We start from the raw sequence: 20,637 nt of genomic DNA, 5'->3' as shown, positions 1-20,637 counted from the left end.
AATGCACTGTACAGAAACAGTGAATTACGTAAGCTGAAAGTTTCTGACCTGGACATGTACATGAACAGACATAAATTGACAACTGAGAGAAAGATGCTAAAAAAAGACAAACTGAAAATAGTTGAAGCACACATTGGCAGGCAGCTGTGTCAAACAACACTGGAAAGTCTGAGAGTGAACCATGAGAGGGATAAAGAGGAGGAAGAGAGCGATGAAGAGGATGAGATGGACGAAGACAGTGAATCAGAAGATGGACATGAATTGGGTGAATCAGAGGAAAGTGACTCGGAAAGTGACTCTGAAAGTGATAGCAGTGACATTGAAAATGAACTCTTTCACACAACAAGATCAGGCAGACAGTGTACTACTTGGAAGTCACGGAACTACATGGACTAGGTTTCATGGTCCATTATGTGATATGTCGAACAAACACTCATATAAGTCAAGTGTTTCATAAATCTATTATAAATCAAGTGAAAAAATTTTATAGGGGGGGGGGTCACATTTTACAATTGATGGATTTAGGGGGGGTCAAATTTTAGAAAAGTAATTTTTAGGGGGGGTTGCTTTTTACATTTAATTCATACCTCAAATTCCACCGAACCCCCCCCCCCCTCCCCGTAAAAAACGAATGCTCCCTAACTTAAAGTAAAGACATATTTATACCTGCACTCCGATACACAGATTATGTCAAAACACTCAAATATTCTGCCGCGCCGCCTAACTGAAACTCTGTAGTCTTTCTTGTTTGGTAGTAACATTAAAATCACACGTGATAAATACTAGTCTGTAAGATACGCCATGATGGGGCGCCCTCACACATCGGTCAACCCCTCCCACTGAGCGAGTGGGTGAGAGGAGGCTGGTGGCATATCTTAAAGTCTATCTAGATGAATACATGTGTCATACGACTGATGAAGGCATCTACCTCTAGATCGTCTTGAATTACTAAAATGGTAATCCGAGCTTCATTATCTAGACCTAGGACCACACTAGTTTCATTTCTATGTCAATGAAGCTTTTTGCAATCCGACCAACAATTATAAAAAGGTAGCAAACCTCTTGAATTTACACCATAGCGTGTCTATATATGTGTGCAGAGTGATGGAATAAAGTTGATTTTTCCCTGGTTAGTCTTTTCTCGAGTTCCGACTGACTCTTTAATTGAATTCTGACAACAGATTTAAAGATCCAGCTACACAGCTAAATTCGACTGGGGATTATCACACCAAATAACTTCAACTAAAGTTCAACTGTACGCTGATTAGTACATGTAGCTGGAAACATACTGTAGAGTCTATTGTGTAAAGTGGACATAATCAGCATACCTTTGAATGTTCAAAGTAATGATCTGTATAGCGCCCCCAACTTTGCACAAACTTATTTGTACATCGACATATACAAATTTGTCAATTTTCTATGGACACTTGATATGTGTCACCACAGATGAAAAGAATGGCCAATGCCAAAATAATTTAAAACTTTAAAAGAAACAAACCAACTAGCTAACAGCAATGTGAAATAAATTGACCAGCCCAGAGTAATCACAAAGGGATAACTAATTAATATAGTTGTAATAAAAACAATTGATGATTACAACGTACATAGTGCTATTAGTTTTGTGCCCATGAAAATGGGTATTATAGCCGTTGGGGGCGCTGCATACGCTTGCCGAAATCAGAGATATGAGTAAACATTCAAAAAAATGTATGCAAATACCCCTAGCAACCATGACTATGCCCACAATAACAGCCAAATGGTGGTGTATTTCACAAAGATAACAACAGAGATTCGGACATGTGATCAAACATTCAAAAAAGTATATGCAAATATGCCTAGCAACAAGACCACGCCCATGGCAACAACCAAATGATCACGTATATTATAAAGATAACAACATGGATTAATAGACAAAAATGTATGCAAATATACCTGGCAACAAGACCACGCTCATAGAAACAGTCAAATGATCATGTATATAGCAAAGATAACATCAGGGATTCATAGACAAGTGAACGAACATTCAAAAAATGTATGCAAATATGTCTAGCAACATGATCCCACCCATAGCAACATTAAAGTGATCACATATATTGCAGAGATAACAACATGATAGGCACTGGATAGTCATTCAGCAAATGAACACCTGTACCTACATGTAGCATGGATCAGCATGTGGGTAAACATTTTTAACACCTGTACAGATGTGCTACAATGCCATTGTCGCTATTTTTATTATTATTTTAAAATTTGAATTTAAATAGTAGTTAGACATGGCCACCAAATATTTTGGTGATTTAATTATAAATACTTTGACCCATTTTTATATTTTTCATGTGAATTTAAACAGTAGTTAGACATGATCATAAAATATCTCAGTGATTAAATTACAAATATTTTTATTTTTTTCAAAATATCTTGGCGAATTTAATAATTCAGTATTCATAAACTATGTTTGCTTTTCACCCTAAATATCACTTAACTGTGACCACTTGTTTTGTCCAATGTTTAATCCAGATATAAAGTAAACTTTGCAAACAACTTGTATGTGAGAGGTTGATGTAGTCCGTTTTATCATTCATTCACAAATTTACTTAACCTTTTATTATCACTGAAGTTGACAATGGACATCAACTGTTTCTAATATGGCTTGATTTATAATCATAATTCATTAGTATAATATGTTTATTGTGTTTCTAGGCCACATGCCAATATTCAAAGTTTAAATACAGTAGTGAAAAATACTTTTCTGTCGTATACAGAGCAGAAGTGAGTACAAATATATTACAAAGTATTTACTTTGGAAGTTCTTATCTTCATAGCTTTATTATATATATATTTGTAAATATAATTCAATAGTGTTGTGATTAAAGGCAATTACTAGTTCCAAAGGTATTTTACAAGCATTTCTCATCAAAATTATCATATAAGGTATAGAAATCTATCCAAGTTTGACCAGATTCCCCCTTTGTTAACAACACTGAACAGCTAATTTGAGTCCAACACTGAGCATCTAATATGTGTCCAACACTGAGCAACTTATTTGAGTCCGACACTGAGCATCTAATTTATGTCTGACACTGAGCATCTAATTTATGTCCGACACTGAGCATCTAATTTGTGTCTGACACTGAGCAACTTATTTGAGTCTGACACTGAGCATCTAATTAGTGTCCCACACTGAGCAACTTATTTGAGTCTGACAATGAGTAGTTGGTATTTAGAGAATTTGGAGTAATTTAAGGAAGACGCAACCTGTGTGTCTCACTGAGCAGAAATTCGTTTGCTTGTGCGCCAGTTCAGATGTAGAGGAGGCAATCAGGCTAAAAACATAAACATGTACTACGAAGCTTCAATTCAAGCAAAATAACGAAGGTGAAATAGCAATGAATGATTAGCCGACATCTGCATCGGATTTTAATCAGAGTAGAGGAGGCGATCGGGCTAAAAACGTAAACATGTACTACGAAGGTCAATTCAAGCAAAATAACGAAGGTGAAATAGCAATGAATGATTTGCCGACATCTACATCGGATTTTAATCAGATTGATCGTTGTACCAGAGAAGCGAGTAACAGCGAAGGTATACGGGAGTACATCTAGAGTTACGCTTGTGGGGATCGGAATTTGCGGCGTATGGAGTTCTCATTTCGCTGAGAAAAGGTTTCATTACCTTCAAATCCTCTTCACTATAACAGGCTGTGTGCGAAACACACACAAAAAACATTAATTAGATGGCTTCTTCACATGGAAATAAACTTCATAAGTGACATTACGGGTTGATGAGTTGATTAATGCGTAAAACCTCACAGTCAATTACAATGATCAAATTTAATTTTCCATATCGACATCTGAACTACAAACCTAGACTTAAACCACAGGGAACTCAGGCTTAGTTAGATTTAGATAAATAAATAAGTAAATACTGACAAACATCAACAATAAAGTAATCACAAATCAGTATCAACAATAATGAAGGTTTTGCAGTATCAAGAATTAGTCAACTCCTGGGGGTATTAGGAATTGTGAATATTTTACATATAGCAAAACATACACTCACTAATTCTTGATACTGCGAAACATTCCATTATTGTTGATACTGATTTGTGATTACTGTATTGTTGATGTTTGTCAGTATTTATTTATTTATTTATTTATTTATTTATTTATTTATTTATTTATTTATTTATTTATTTATTTATTTATTTATTTATTTATTTATTTATTTATTTATTTATGTTGCTGTTTGTTTGTTTTCGTAAATAAAACTAACTGAGCCTGAGTTCCATGTGTTTAAAGTATCATTTCTACACCCATCGGAAACGTCCGTGTCAGTAATACATTTTAGAGAGCGTCAACTCATTATTTCCAGAGGGGCCTGGGGCATTCTCTTGAAAAGTTCTGTAGAGCCCCCTCCCCTCCTCGGTTTCTTCCTTAACGAAAAAGGAAGAGTCAATGGTGTAGATTATCAAATCATAACGCCTTTATCCAAGCCCCCTCCCCCCAAAAAATAAATAAATAAATAAATAAATAAAATAAAATAAAAAATAAATAAATAAATAAAAAATAAAATAAAAAAAGGTGCCCACCTTAGTTATTTGATTATCTCGGTGGAAAGGGGCATGCATTTATTTCATAGTTTCTTAATCAAACGTACACTTTTAGTGATGGTATCTTATTTGACAGCACGAGAAGTATACTGTTTGTGTGAATGTTTACAAAGAAACTACATTTGACCATATCAACCATTTATACGATTGAATTAAGCTACAGCATGGTAAACACAAACAACTTAAAACACCCATGAAAAACAGACATCGACAAAATAAAGTTTAAACAGACTCTTTCCACCTCAAACCTTCCAATAATTAATACTGTATATTATCGTATGTACATATTTTGTTCATGGCCCAAAATTTGCCAAAATACAGTCTGTTTGTAGATAGCGGGGCATCATCATCGCTACATCATTGCTGCGCGTGATGATGACGCCGACGACGACTTTGAATCCAAGTGAACAACAGCGCCCTCAAATACAGATAAACAGACCGAAGAGGATCAAGATGGCGACGAACGAAACAGGCGTAACGTGGACCTCGTCATAAACATACATTTTCTGACATTCACTTTTGCTGTACTGTTAAAGACATGGCTGGAAAACTGTCCTTAGGTGTGCTGATCGGCTTGATTTTGTTGACGAGCACGTTATTTGTAGACGGAGAAGTTAATAAGAAAGCAAATGGGAAAGGAGTCTCTGACCACGGAAGTGTTACAGAAAGAGAAGCCGATGACGATAAAGAGAACCAAAGCGTAGAGATTGTTTCAAAGTAAGTAATTGTTTGGATGAGTAGTTTTGCTTGTAAGTCCTACTCCAATGGAGAACACGTGTATAATGTATAATGCAAAGTAGAAGAGAGTGTTGTTGACGTGACGCTGTGTACTTCATGCGGGGCGAGTTGACACCTGTTTCTCGCAATAAAACGACGTAACATTCAAATGATCGTTTTTAAAAATAAAACGCTATAACTTAACCATATCTATTTTGCAAAAGCTGACCAACCTATTCCCGAATCCTGGAATTTATTACCTTAATTGATGGTCTCTGGATCAAGGAGACCAATATGCAGGCTAATATTGTAAAGGTACATAGAATGAATAGGTTTAGAAAATGTTTTGGGATGGTCGTCCATTATACGGATGGACAAAGGTGTTTACGTTTGAAGAGTTAATTGGAAGTGTGAGGGCCAAGCTTTCCGATTGCTTTTAAGTTTTAAGAGTTAACTAAGCTCATTTTTATTTTAAAATTTGAGTAATTTGTGGAGCCTTGACTGAAAAAGGGACAGAAAGTAAAGACATTGAAGTTACCAATAATCATTATCAGCTCAGTCAGTATACATACAATACACATATATCGTACTGTATTATCATAGATATGTTTTGTTATTTAACCAGGTGATGTTGTTTGAACAAGTGACCAGTGATGTTGAAATAATGAGATAACATATGAAAACATATGAATATGTATCCATATCATCATCATGCCAATGATTCCAGAATAATAAACATTACACTATGGCATGTATGTATGTATGTATGTATGTATGTATGTATGTATGTATGTATGTATGTATGTATGTATGTATGTATGTATGTATGTATGTATGTATGTATGTATGTATGTATGTATGTATGTATGTATGTATGTATGTATGTATGTATGTATGTATGTATGTATGTATGTATGTATGTATGTATGTATGTATGTATGTATGTATGTATGTAACAGTATGTATGTATGTATGTATGTGTGTGTGTGTGTGTGTGTGTGTGTTGGTGTTTGTTTGCTTGTGTGCACGTATGTGCATTATACATCATGTGTATCACAGTGTGCATGCATATGTGCTAATACATATATGTACTCCTGTGGGGGTGCATGTAAGCAATGCATATACATTACACACCACACACACACTGTATACAATGACACACAGTGTGTGTGTGTGTGTGTGTGCATATACAATGACTGTGTGTGTGTGTGTGTGTGTGTGTGTGTGTGTGTGTGTGTGTGTGTGTGTGTGTGTGTGTGTGCGTGCGTGTGTGTTTGATGAATAGGTAAAGTATAGGGAAAGTCTTCATGATTCCCATCATCATTCTACTAGTACTACCAGGATTCCTGCCACAAATTACATGTATGGCTTATATATAGAAAGTGATCAATTAAATTATAAACATTAATAATAATAATTACACTATGGCATGTAATAAACATTACACTATGGCATGTATGTATGTATGTATGTATGTATGTATGTATGTATGTATGTATGTATGTATGTATGTATGTATGTATGTATGTATGTATGTATGTATGTATGTATGTATGTATGTATGTATGTATGTATGTATGTATGTATGTATGTATGTATGTATGTATGTATGTATGTATGTATGTAACAGTATGTATGTATGTATGTATGTGTGTGTGTGTGTGTGTGTGTGTGTTGGTGTTTGTTTGCTTGTGTGCACGTATGTGCATTATACATCATGTGTATCACAGTGTGCATGCATATGTGCTAATACATATATGTACTCCTGTGGGGGTGCATGTAAGCAATGCATATACATTACACACCACACACACACTGTATACAATGACACACAGTGTGTGTGTGTGTGTGTGTGCATATACAATGACTGTGTGTGTGTGTGTGTGTTTTATCAAATGTCAATCCATTACCCCTCGAAACCACCACCGCTGTAAAGCCACAAAATGTTGTGAAGCCACGCACTCGGGCTCCACACTTTTGGCCCTCCTAATACGCTTAAAAAGGCATAAAAAATGCCTAGAAATGTTCTCAGCGATGGTCCTACTTTTTTGTCAAAAATATAATATGTGCGAAAATCGGCGTGAGTGTTCGCAAAAGTCACCAGGAAAGCACGCACTCATGTTCTAGGCACATAGCGCCACCAAGAGTTGAAATCGTTCATGTGCGCATGCGCGTATCTCTGTAACTAGTGAGTGAACTCGTGTAAGTTTGCTGTTCACTTATGCATGAGTACTTCCAGCTCCAGGGAGCATTCACTGCCTCATGGCAAGTCCTGTCGTTGGAGTTTCCTTTTTCTGAAGGTTAGTACATCCACCATTCATACTTTGCTAATAATGACTATCATTTAAGACCATTATTTCAGAGTTTCAAATTGAATTGGCGACACTATTATTATGTGTGACTGTCCCGTCACAGTGAGCAAACTCGATTGAATATGGCCGCTCATATGATATACATCTTTGTGCTGTAGACGTTTTTGAATTCATATATTTTTGTCCAAATTTTCAGCAGTTAGTATTGTCAAACCTTTCATCAAAGGATGGGTGCATTCATCTGCTTGAATGTGTGTTTTTTTTATCTAAAAGTAGTCGCTCATGTTCGAGACAGGGGTGATCTTCAAGGGCTGTAAAATTTTAGTCTGAAAAACGAAAGCACAGAAGCCAAGAGTACTGAAAAACGAAAAGTCACAAATGAATGAAAATATAGACCCTGTTTATGTGGACAGCTCAGAATTTAAACTTTACCATGGGTTATTACAGAGATATTAATTATGTTCTTGTACATGTATATTTGCCATGTTTAATAGTATTGTTACAATAAAAATGGCGCAAGTTCACATGGCGGAAGTTCACCATTTGTAATTTTATAAACTTACAGATAGTTACGTAGTCGCTACTCAGCTCAGTCCCGCTATTCGCTAACTCAAAGGTCAAATGTTCACGTGTTTAATATTACCTCAAATAAGGAAGCATTAGGATTTTGGTTCGATATACACACTGGCCCGCTATCCCGAGTCTAGTAACTTTCTGTAAGGACCAGTAAAACTTACTAAAATGCCCATTGGCATTGCATGTATATCCTACATACGGGATAGTGACTTTTCAATATTAGGGAGCTCAGCATTCAAAATGGTGGCGATACGGATTCACGGTCACGGAAAGGTAAAATTCATTCGATTTTTAATTTGCTATTGTAACCAACTCTGATTGTCTATTCCGAGTATTCGCGATAAAATTATCAGTTTGGAAACGGGGTAGATTTTATATGAGTTCGTGCCATAACAGCTTATGTTGTGTAGTTTTCGAAAAGCACGCCCTGTGGGAATGTCGCCCAACAGGCGATCTCGCATGATTTCGTATTTATGTACAGTGCGTAGTCTTTCTAAACAGTAATTTTCAGATCAGTTGGTATCTAAACTACGTTTCTGAGTTATTTATTTGGTAGGTTATAAAGCTCCCTTTATAAAATCACTGTACAAATTGGACGTAAGCGTTCGTCCGGCCACGTTCAACTGAACTGACTATAGTGAAGCTCAATCATAACAATGGTTGCTGTCAAAATCGATGACGTGATCGTGTTTTCGGTGCGTCGAATTTCAAATCACATTAGTTTGAGGGTCCAATACTTCTTTTATTTTGTGTCAGTGAGTTTATTCAGCAAGAACACAACGTGTTCTATGTTTTTGCTGTGATGATCGTAATTTTTACCGGGTACAGCCTACATTGAAGCCATGTGGCACTGCTAACAGTAACAATAACACGATTCCGTTCTGTGTTGCGAGGTCGTGTTTTTGGGAACATTTCTAAATACACGAAACCAGTTATTGAATGTGTAGTGGATATTGATATTCAGTTTGAAAAAATCAAAATCCTGAACTTTATTTTACGATTGGTTTTGTCATTTCTTAGTAGTTATAGGGCCAACTGTATCACGTTTAACGTTTAATATGTCAACCCGGAAGTACATAGACATGAAAATAGACTACGTGTAATTAGTAACGAAATTTTACTCTAACTGCTGGTAACCTTCAGATTTATTTATTTTTATGTTGTGAATACATTCTAGTAAGCCCTAAGGATGACACTATAGAGACTTGCTGTATGGGAAAGTAATTTTTTGTCCTTAAAAATGCAAGTCAGACTAATGTGTACCAGAATGTTATATTTAAGCTAGAAATAAGACCACATGATCATATCTTATTACCCTTCATCCCCCCCCCCCAAAAAAAAAAAAAAAAAAAAAAAAAATTAAGACAAACTACATAAAGAAAGCCAAAATAGAAGCAGCCCCAAAACATAAAAAAGCAAACAAAATTACAGTAAGGAGCTGATGATGCACAAACAACTACAAAGAAATAGACAGTACAACTGGAACACAGGGTTTGAAATAAATATGGCGTTTGGAAAAGTGAATTAGAAGTAGAGCAAAAGCTAAGAGAGATGAAGAGCCAAAGTGAACAATTGAAAGCACTGAAAGACGGGACCACCAATTCTTTTGCAGGACTATGTTATCAATTTTACTAGTCCTGTGGGATAGTGTTTTTTTTACTCCAGTGTCAAACCCAGCATGATATGAATTCCTATTCTGATTTAATTTTGGGAATCTCTAAAAAGATGACAAATTAATTTCAAAAATTATATTCACATACACTGGCATGTGCTTCCTGTGAAACTTTGCTTTCAACGATCAACCTCATGGTATGTTTTCATAAACATAATCATCTTTAAGACAATAAATTTCGAAAGGATTAACTAGTATCTGTTTTCCAGCAAGTTAATTTGGTGAAATACCAGCTTTATTCATAAAATTCAGTTCAGAAAAGCTTATTGAACTTTACTATTCTCAACAGATTGTTTCTGTCAATGATGTCATCATTGATGAATGAAATGTACTCAATTCTACCAACATTTCTTGACAACATTTTTTGCTGAGGGTCAGACAAATAAATTAAAATATGATTAAAAGTAATTGTGTCTGCAGCAGAACTGAATTGCCCCAGAAATTACTGGCCAGCAAGATGAGGGCTTTGATTTCCCACAGTCCTGCTCTCTTTGAAAACCTGCTTATAGACAGCCACTGCTAAAATTTACACAAATGGTGTTATCAAGACCATTATGTTATAAAGTGTGATTAGGTGTGTAGCTATGGTGTGATGCCCAGTTTGGTCACAGATATGTATACGACTAATAATTGACCTACTAATAGGTAAATTCTTAAGTGGTAATCAGGTGCATGGGCATGATGTACTTGATGCAATGGAGTTTTAAATGGATGGCGTGTGTACTGGATGTTGAACTAATTACTACACTAAATTTCTTTTATTGTCAATGAGACCTTTGTTGAAGCTCAAAGTTGCTATAGACCCATGCAGTAACTTGATGGGCTTGTCAAAATTCATTACAACTGCCAGTTGTAATGAATTTTGACAAGCCCATCAAGTGTGATTGACATTACCCCAGTAAGAGAATGATGTGTAGTTAAAAGTCACTATCTATGGACAGTTGGTGTCATTTGTTGGGGATGCTTGTGACAAATATTTTGTTACCTGTATTACATCACAACCAAAGCAGTTTGTGAAGAAGACAGGCCACCTGTTTGACTTCTCTCATTACATACATTAATTAGTCCCCGTCAGATGAAGTCCGGACGGGGACTTATGGGTTGGGTTCCGTCCGTCTATCCATCCGTCCATCCGTCCGTCCGCCCGCAGCTGTTTCTTGGAGATGCTTGGACCAATTTTTATCAAACTAGGTACAGGGGCAACATACAAATGTACTATGGCATACATATGCACGTCAATTTGTTTTATGATACAATCCAATATGGCCACCTAGCAGCCATTTTGTTTGCGAATTGTCCCTGTCCAAAGCCATAACTCAGACATGCGTGAACAGATCTCATTCAAAGTTGCTATTAGGACAGTGTTTTATGACATACATGTGCATATTCATTGATGTCATGATACAATCCATTATAATATACCTAGTGATAATGCTGTGCCATGATACGCTATAGCCCTCATGGCCAGGCAATATGTGTTCAATATGGCTGCCTGGCAGCCATTTTGTTAGCAAATTTCCATGTCCAAATCCATAACTCAGACATGCTTGAATAGATCTCATTCAAAGTTGGTATTAGGACAGTGTTCTATGACTTACATGTGCATATTCATTTTTGTTGTGATACGATCCAATATGGCCGCCTAGCAGCCATTTTGTTTGCGAATTTTCAATGTCCAAAGCCATAACTCAGACATGCTTGAACAGATCTCGTTCAAAGTCGGTATTAGGACAGTGTTCTATGACATACATGTGCATATTCATTGATGTCATGATACAATCCAATATGGCTGCCTGGCAGCCATTTTGTTAGCAAATTTTCCATGTCCAAAGCCATAACTCAGACATGCTTGAATATATCTCATTAAAAGTTGCTATTAGGACAGTGTTCTATGACATACATGTGCATATCCATTTTCGTCGTGATGCGATCCAATATGGCTGCCTGGCAGCCATTTTGTTTGCGAATTTTCCATGTCCAAAGCCATAACTCAGACATGCTTGAACAGATCTCATTCAAAGTTGGTATTAGGACAGTGTTCTATGACATAGTGATACATTTGCATATTCATTGTTGTCATGATACAATCCAATATGGCTGTCTGCCAGCTATTTTGTTTTCGAATTTTCCATGTCCAAAGCCATAACTCAGACTTGCTTGAATAGATCTCATTCAAAGTTGGTATTAGCACAGTGTTCTGTGACATACATGTGCATATCCATTTTCGTCGTGATACAATCCGATATGGCTGCCTAGCCATTTTGTTGGCGCAGTTTTCATGTCCAAAGCCATAACCCAGACATGCTTGAACAGAGTAGTGATATCAAAAACAATCATATGAGGCCAAACAACATTAACCAGGTTTGAAAATGACAACATAAACTGCCAGTTCCTTAAAACCCAATCATAGCTGGGTCTATGTCATTTTCAATGACTTGTTTGTATTTTTGCCTTGAGTTGTTAGTGTGTAGGGAATAACGGTTTATTTGTAGAACAGTGACTCAGAGGTACTTCACCATGTAACTTTGTACCGATCAATCAGTGTGTGTGTGTGTGTGTGTGTGTGTGTGTGTGTAGAAGAGCTACTGAGACTATATATCTGCTGCTCATATTTTATGACTTCTTTTAACTATTACTACAGATGATACCTTTGTATAGAGAATTACACTGTGTGTGTGTTGTGTGTGTAAAAGTAAGACCATCTGCTCTACTTCCTTCATGTTGCTTAATTTTCTAAAGGGTGTGTGTATCGATTTTCAGTATAGACTTCAGAAGAGAGACCAGCTGCCACACATACATGTAGATTTATCCTTCTTTCAGTTGTTTAATAGCGTGCATAGAGAATAACAGGATAAGTGTAGAAGAAACCGTCTGCTGTTCTTATTTCATGTCTTCTGTTTGCTGTTGAGTTCTTACAGTTTGTAAATTTCTATAAAGAATTAGTTTGTATGTGTCACTTTGTTTGTATGTATGTATGTATGTATGTATGTATGTATGTATGTATATGTATATGTGTGCGTGTGTTTAGAAGGCCATCTATTCTTTTGATCTCATGTTTCTATTTTGCTTTTGAGTTTTAAGTGTTTGTATAGAATAAGTGTGCAAGTATACAAGAGAGACCATCTGCTGTACTTATTTCATAACATCTTATGTACTATTGATAAATACAGTTTATTTTCAGAATTGCAGTAATACCATCTATTATAATTACTTCAAAAACAGCCTTATGATCCCAATTTGGAATTTACATTTTAGTGAGTGGTTATTCAATGTCATCTCCCTGTATTCCTTTTGATAGGTCGGATAGCTCATCCTGTCATTTATTTGGATTTGGATGAAAGTTTGGCCACAGATACTTTACATAATTTATGTAATTCATTTCCTGGAGAAACTTGAAGCTGCAGTAGTATCATTAAGAGAATACTATCAATTTACAAATTGCAGACTTTGAGGCTAAAGGTACACAAGGTAAGCATAATAATGGACCAGTGGGTTTTATGACATGTGCATTGTCTCTGGAACATAAATTCTTTTGTTTTACATGTACATTGTGTACATGCATGTAATGTGCCTTCAAGTGCAATGTTTTGAATATAGATCTTGTATTAATTATATTTTACGTAAATTCCTTGCATAGTTGCACCAGTTAAGTCATCATTATGGAAAACCTGCTGATGGTAGAAAGTTGTTGACTCATTCATTTTGTGTTATATTTTGTAGCCTTACTGTTCAAACTTTTTTACATCCTTTTGTCTATAGATTTAGAAAAAATATGTCACGCAGTAGACGTGTTTCAAGACAGCCAGAGTATAAGAGGTATATAAGGGAAAAGAAGGATAAGCCCCATGTTGCAAAACAGTTCATCTGTGATTACAAAGGTGAGGAAATCTTAGTTGAAAACATAGATTGAAGTTTCTTTTTGCACATGTGTACCTGCCTGCCAGTGGCAAATAATGTAGTCTTAGAACTTACTGTACAAATACTGTAGGTCAGAGTGCAGAGGGTTTTTTTTCCACAAGCAAAGTTATAAAGTTTAGATAATGAAAGCAGCAAAAAGTGCAACATAACTGTTATATAATGTCATTCTCATACTTCATACTTCATACTTAGGCACAAAAGTAACTCCTAATCATGTGTGTTGACACCTACTAACTACACATTCATGTATGTATACAACTATCCCCTTTCCTTTTTCCCATTTGTTATTGATAAGAAAAAATATATTCAATAGAAGAATATTGCTATAAAATGTACTTGTATCAAGACAAGTTTATTTGATGCAGTAAATATCCAGTACACGATGAAGATTGCAAACTAAGAAATGATATCCTTTGACTTTTGTTAAGTGTCTTACGATGTATCCAACATAGCTTACAACTAGCTGGTGTTGAGTAAAAAAAATGCAGTCATAAAGAAAACCATGTGTACCTACTTAGTGTATAACACTTACTTTTTTTCTAGGACATGGAGTATTTGCAACAGAACCTATTTCAAGAGGAGACTTTGTCTTAGAATATCGCGGAAAGCTTATAACAAGTTTTGAAGCAGATCATTTAGTGTCTGAATTTCATCAGAAAGAGTACTATATGTTTCATCTACGCCACAATGAGAAAAGTTTGTGGTAAGTGTTTTTTTTAATGTTTTTGTCTTCACAGTCCTGTTTTGGTATAGAGATGAGATTGCAGGAAAAGCCATCTCATTGAAACTACTGCAGTTAAAAGATTGTACGAATATACCGTTCCACTTCCAACTATTCAACAAGACATTGTAAATGACATAGGTGTTTTGGGTGGATTGATAGTGATATAGGTGTGGCAAGGGGAATTGAGTGAGGGTATGGCTGGCATTGTAGTTCTTATGTTTGTAGAGTTTTGTGTAGAGTGGTAGGCTGAATAGATAGAATATTATATAGCATACAGATAGCATACATATTTTGTTGCGGACATTTTGTTACAATTTTGTCCATGTTCAAAGGCATTTACAAACATTCAGGAGTGGATCCTATTCAAAGTAGTATAAAGACAATGGTCAAAAACATAAATATGCATGTTTATATGCCATGGTAACAACATCAATCAAAAGCAGAGATGAATTGAACCACGCGAAAATAATGTATATTGTGTGTGGCTTACCCTTATGTGCAATGGATTATTCCATGATGTACAATCAGCTGTTTTGGTCACGTGAGCAAGCTTCTTGCTAAGCAGCGGCCATATGGTTGCCTACTTGACCGAACAAGCCATCCCTACCTTCACCCAACCTTTCAAACTGTTAAAGTTCTCCTTTGTGTTGATCCCTCACTGTTACCTTAGTTTTCTGCCCACAAATGCATATTGATTGACTTAAAAGACAATGAACTCTAAAAATGACTTGTAGAAAAGAACAATATAGCTGACCATTAATTACAACAACGACAAGTACTCGACTATCGAAGTGTGAGCTGACCACAGTGTATTGCTATCTCATGTATATCTGCATTACGGTAATGTGTGAATTTACATGGCAAACACATTGCTTGTAGAGTTTGGACTTGCTTTCTTCAACATCGTCAAAAAAGAACAACAGCCTCATATACCTTTCCATAAAGAGTTGACGTTGTGTCCGATCATTAGTTTTCTGTTCAATTTTACTCTGAAAACACGATTAGTTGTAGTTTGACATCATACATCATATGACAATCAAGACAAGCATTTTACAAAATGGCAGTTAATGACGTCACAAACTATCGTGAGGTGTTGGACACTTAACAGTGTAAGGTATAACAAGTCTCATGTATCACAAGATTTGTCCTGACGCAATGCATACTGTATGTAAATGCAATTTTAGAATAGAATACATGTGAAGCCACAGTACAAACATGAAAAATATAAATTTTGGCAAAAAAAAAGCTTACAAAGTACATGGCAGCTCCATACATTATGCACTTTATTTGCTGTCAGCTAGACTGATAGTACATGTATGTATGCAGTAGTGTGTTGTCCTTGTAGTGAGTTTAAGACAAACCGGTCGAGTCATGTCTGAGAAGCGGCTCCAGACAGTCAAACAGTTAATCAGTTAAAATGGCCACTGTCGGTCATATTGGATTGTATCACAAAATAAATTGATGTGCATATGTATGCCATAGTCAGTTTTCCTTGTAATGAGTTTCGAAAAAATCGCTCCAATCATGTCTGAGAAACTCTGGAAAGCAAAACAAACAAATGACCAAATGGCCGTATGTCAGCCATATTGGAATGTATCACAAAACAAATTGATGTGCATATGTATGCCATAGTTTGAAACAAATTGGCACAGTCATGTCTGAGAAATGGCTCCGGACATACTCCAGACAGACAAATATAATTGTGACAAAATGGCAGCCTGTTGGACATATTTGATCATATCACAAAATTAATTAACATGCATATGCACACCATACTTTGTTGTCATTGTACCAAGTTTGAGACAAATCAGTCCAGCCATGTCTGAGAAATGGGTGCGGGTGAACAAACGCACACACAAACGGAACCCAATCCACAAGTCCCCGTTCTAGACTTTGTCCGATGGGGACTAATAATGATGCCCATTGGGGATCTCAGCTCCAGCAGGCAAGCAGTCACATGTCAACCTTGGAATCTCTCAATGAGCATTGGAAGGTTTGGTGACAATCATGAAAACAAAAATATTGCAAGTTATTGTTTTGCTTAAGATTCACCCTTAAAAAAGTCATACTATTTTTCTACTTTTCCATGGCTATACAGTATACTTTTAACAAAATCATTCAAAAGCATAAACTTTGATGTTTTTCATAATTTGCAGTGTTGATGCTTCTGAAGATGATGGATCTCTTGGACGATTTATAAATGATGACTATCATAACCCCAACTGCAAAGCAAAAAAAGTTCTTTTCAACTGCCAGCCTCACATATGTTTCTTTGCTCTTCGAAATATCGAAAAAGGTGGAGAAATAACATACAATTATGATGGAGATAACTTATATTGGCGTGAACAGGTAAGAGACACATTTATGAAATTTGTATCCCAGGTTTCCATTCCATTTCATTTATCACAATTATTGTTTGTGTGTGCAGAAATGACAGTTCATGTTGATTCAACAAGTGACAGGCATATTATGAATTAATACTATGTTGTATTTGTGAGGCCATAACTGTTCATTATCAGACAACAAAGTGTCAGATTATTGTAAACAATTATATAGCAGGTGTCACAAAGATATTCATTTTGTGTTGAAAAAAATAGAATAAACAAATAATAATACTTTTGATTGTATGTAATTATGATAGCAATATTTAATGTCCCAAATTTATACATGGGTTTTAGAGACATTCAGCAAGCAGAACTTGTGCAGTGTTTGACCTCTATTGTTGTCCTAAATAAGTCTCTAGGTGTAAATATTCATATGCATAGTAGGACATGTGTATGATGAGGGGAGACATTACATGTAAACACAGAAAGTGAAAAGTAAATGCATTAAAAAAATTGCTATGTTTTGATCAACATAAATGGTTATTGAATGTTGATTTATGTTGCTTAGGTCATATATGTTATACTGATACTGGCAAAATAAGACGTGTCAATATTAGGCAGCATCTAGTTCTTTCTATACTGTCTTATGTATAACACTTGGTACTTCATTGCTTTTTTCAGGCTTCCTATCATTGCAGAAAATGTAACCCATTTGAAGGTGATCAGGTTAGTTATAGAAATAGAGCGTTTTGACTCAAAATCTGTACCACTCTCTATCCTTTCAATTTTTGATGAACCTGAGCATGGAAAGCTAAAAATGATTGCTGTAAGCCTGAACATTTAATTTTTTGTGCAAAATTTCAGTTAACTGTGTCATACCTTGTAAGCATGTAAATTACATGTATACATAACTATGCATACATGTAGATGAATTGTTACACCAACTCAAATAAAAGAATTATTTCTTGTCAGTGGATCTTCCCCAATGATAAAATGCACATTTTTGTAAATATTATTATTATCATTATTATTAGTAGTGGTATCATTATAATTTGATATTTTCAAATGAAGCTGGTCATTGCTACTTTGTGCAAACAATGACTGAGTGTACATTTCTCTAAGAATGATATTTTATCTCCCAAGCTTTGATTGGAATTATTTGGATTGTGACTGTCATTATCTTTTCCTGTGTTAACTTCTAACCAAAACCATATATTCCTTCTGACACACTGATCGTATGAATCTATTGAGGAATACTTGATATAATCATTGTACTGATGTTATCTCAACAGATTGACAATCAAGACTCGGCACCATCAGCCATGTCATCACAACGCCAACAGGATTTGAACACAGCTCAAGCAGTCAAGTCATTTAAACAGAACACAGACTCAGTTCTAACAGCAATGTCATCTCAACTGAGAAAGAATTCAGACTCTGTTCAAACAGCTGAATCATCTCAACAGAATAGCAATCCAGACTCATCTACAACAGCCATGCCATACCAACAGAATTTGAACACAGCTCATCAACAGACAGCCATGTCATCTCAACAGGACTCAAACACAGCCCAAGCAGCCATCCCATCTCAACAGAATTTTAACACAGTTCCAACAACCATGTCATCTCAACAGAATTTGAACACAGCTCCAACAACCGTGTCATCTCAACAGAATTTGGACACTGTTCCAACAACCATGTCATCTCAACAGAATTTGGACACTGTTCCAACAACCATGTCATCTCAACAGAATTTGAACATGGTTCCAACAGCCATATCATCTCAACAGAATTTGAACACTGTTCCAACAGCCATGTCATCTCAACAGAATTTGAACACTGTTCCAACAGCCATATCATCTCAACAGAATTTGAACACTGTAGACTCAACTGTCACATCATCTCAACAGAGTCAAAATACAGACTTTGCTCAAGCAGCCATGCCATCTCAACAGAATTTGAATACAGACTCGGCTCACACAGCCATAACATCTCAACAGAGTTTGAACACAGTTCCAACAACCTTGTCATCTCAACAGAACTTGAACACAGTTCCAACAACCATGTCATACCAACAGATTATGAACACTGCTGAGACAGTCATGCCATCTCAACAGAAAAAGACACCGGACTCAATTTTTACAGCTGTATCATCTCAACAGAACAAAAATCCAGACTTATCAACAATAGCCATGTCATACAAACAAAATTTGAACATAACTCAGACAGTCATGTCATCTCAACAGGAATCAAACATAGCTCAATCAGCCACGTCATGTCAGCAGAATTTGAACACTGTTCCAGCAACCATCCCATCTAAACAGAATTTAAATACAGACTCAGCTCAAACGTCCATATCATCTCAAGAGATGTTGAACTCAGACTCTGCTCTAACGCCCATATCATCTCAACAGAATTGGAACATACCTGCAACAACCAATATATTGTCATCTCAACAGAATTTGATTTTGAACAGAGGCGTAGCGCAAACAGCCATACCATCTCAACAGAATTCTACATTGAACACAGATAGAACTGCAACAGTGATGTCATCTCAACAGAATTTGAACACAGCTCCAACAACCATGTCATCTCAACAGAATTTGGACACTGTTCCAACAACCATGTCATCTCAACAGAATTTGGACACTGTTCCAACAACCATGTCATCTCAACAGAATTTGAACACTGTTCCAACAGCTATATCATCTCAACAGAATTTGAACACTGTTCCAACAGCCATATCATCTCAACAGAATTTGGACACTGTTCCAACAGCTATATCATCTCAACAGAATTTGGACACTGTTCCAACAGCCATGTCATCTCAACAGAATTTGAACACTGTTCCAACAGCCATATCATCTCAACAGAATTTGAACACTGTAGACTCAACAGTCACATCATCTCAACAGAGTCAAAATACAGACTTTGCTCAAGCAGCCATGCCATCTCAACAGAATTTGAATACAGACTCAGCTCACACAGCCATAACATCTCAACAGAGTTTGAACACAGTTCCAACAACCTTGTCATCTCAACAGAACTTGAACACAGTTCCAACAACCATGTCATACCAACAGATTATGAACACTGCTGAGACAGTCATGCCATCTCAACAGAAAAAGACACCGGACTCAATTTTTACAGCTGTATCATCTCAACAGAACAAAAATCCAGACTTATCAACAATAGCCATGTCATACAAACAAAATTTGAACATAACTCAGACAGTCGTGTCATCTCAACAGGAATCAAACATAGCTCAATCAGCCACGTCATGTCAGCAGAATTTGAACACTGTTCCAGCAACCATCCCATCTAAACAGAATTTAAATACATACTCAGCTCAAACGTCCATATCATCTCAAGAGAGGTTGAACTCAGACTCTGCTCTAACGCCCATATCATCTCAACAGAATTGGAACATACCTGCAACAACCAATATATTGTCATCTCAACAGAATTTGATCTTGAACAGAGGCGTAGCACAAACAGCCATACCATCTCAACAGAATTCTACATTGAACACAGACAGAACTGCAACAGTGATGTCTTATCAACAGAAATTGAACACAGATCAGACTTTGTCCTCAAAACAGAATTCAATCTTGAACAGAGACTCAGCTCCTCCAACAGCCATGTTTTCTGAACAGAATTTGAACACAGCTGCAACAGCCATGTCATATCAACAGAAGTTGAAGAGAGTTCTAACAGCCATTTCCTCTCAACAGACTGAGAATCCAAACTCAACTATTACTGTAACAGCAATGTCGTCTCCACAG

General features: G+C 36.2%; 1 protein-coding gene and 1 long non-coding RNA gene across 2 annotated transcripts in view; one reads left to right on the top strand and one right to left on the bottom strand.

Annotated features, from left to right (window-relative positions):
- LOC144438338 (uncharacterized) overlaps positions 1-20,637 on the bottom strand; it is a 302,136-nt gene that overhangs the window by 128,620 nt on the left and 152,879 nt on the right. The gene's annotated exons all lie outside the window — the stretch shown is intronic.
- The window catches only part of LOC144437585 (sodium/hydrogen exchanger 8-like), a 73,006-nt gene continuing 57,438 nt past the window's right edge, over positions 5,070-20,637 (top strand). The window contains exon 1 of the mRNA XM_078126553.1: positions 5,070-5,326. Within this exon, the coding sequence (XP_077982679.1) occupies positions 5,148-5,326 (179 nt within the window). The 5' untranslated portion in view covers positions 5,070-5,147. The remainder of the gene's footprint in view (positions 5,327-20,637) is intronic.

This window comes from Glandiceps talaboti, chromosome 7 (genome assembly GCF_964340395.1).
Source record: "Glandiceps talaboti chromosome 7, keGlaTala1.1, whole genome shotgun sequence".
In the NCBI taxonomy this organism is placed as follows: domain Eukaryota; kingdom Metazoa; phylum Hemichordata; class Enteropneusta; family Spengelidae; genus Glandiceps; species Glandiceps talaboti.
Note: the sequence above shows the minus strand (reverse complement) of the source record. Positions and strands in the feature narration are given on the sequence as shown.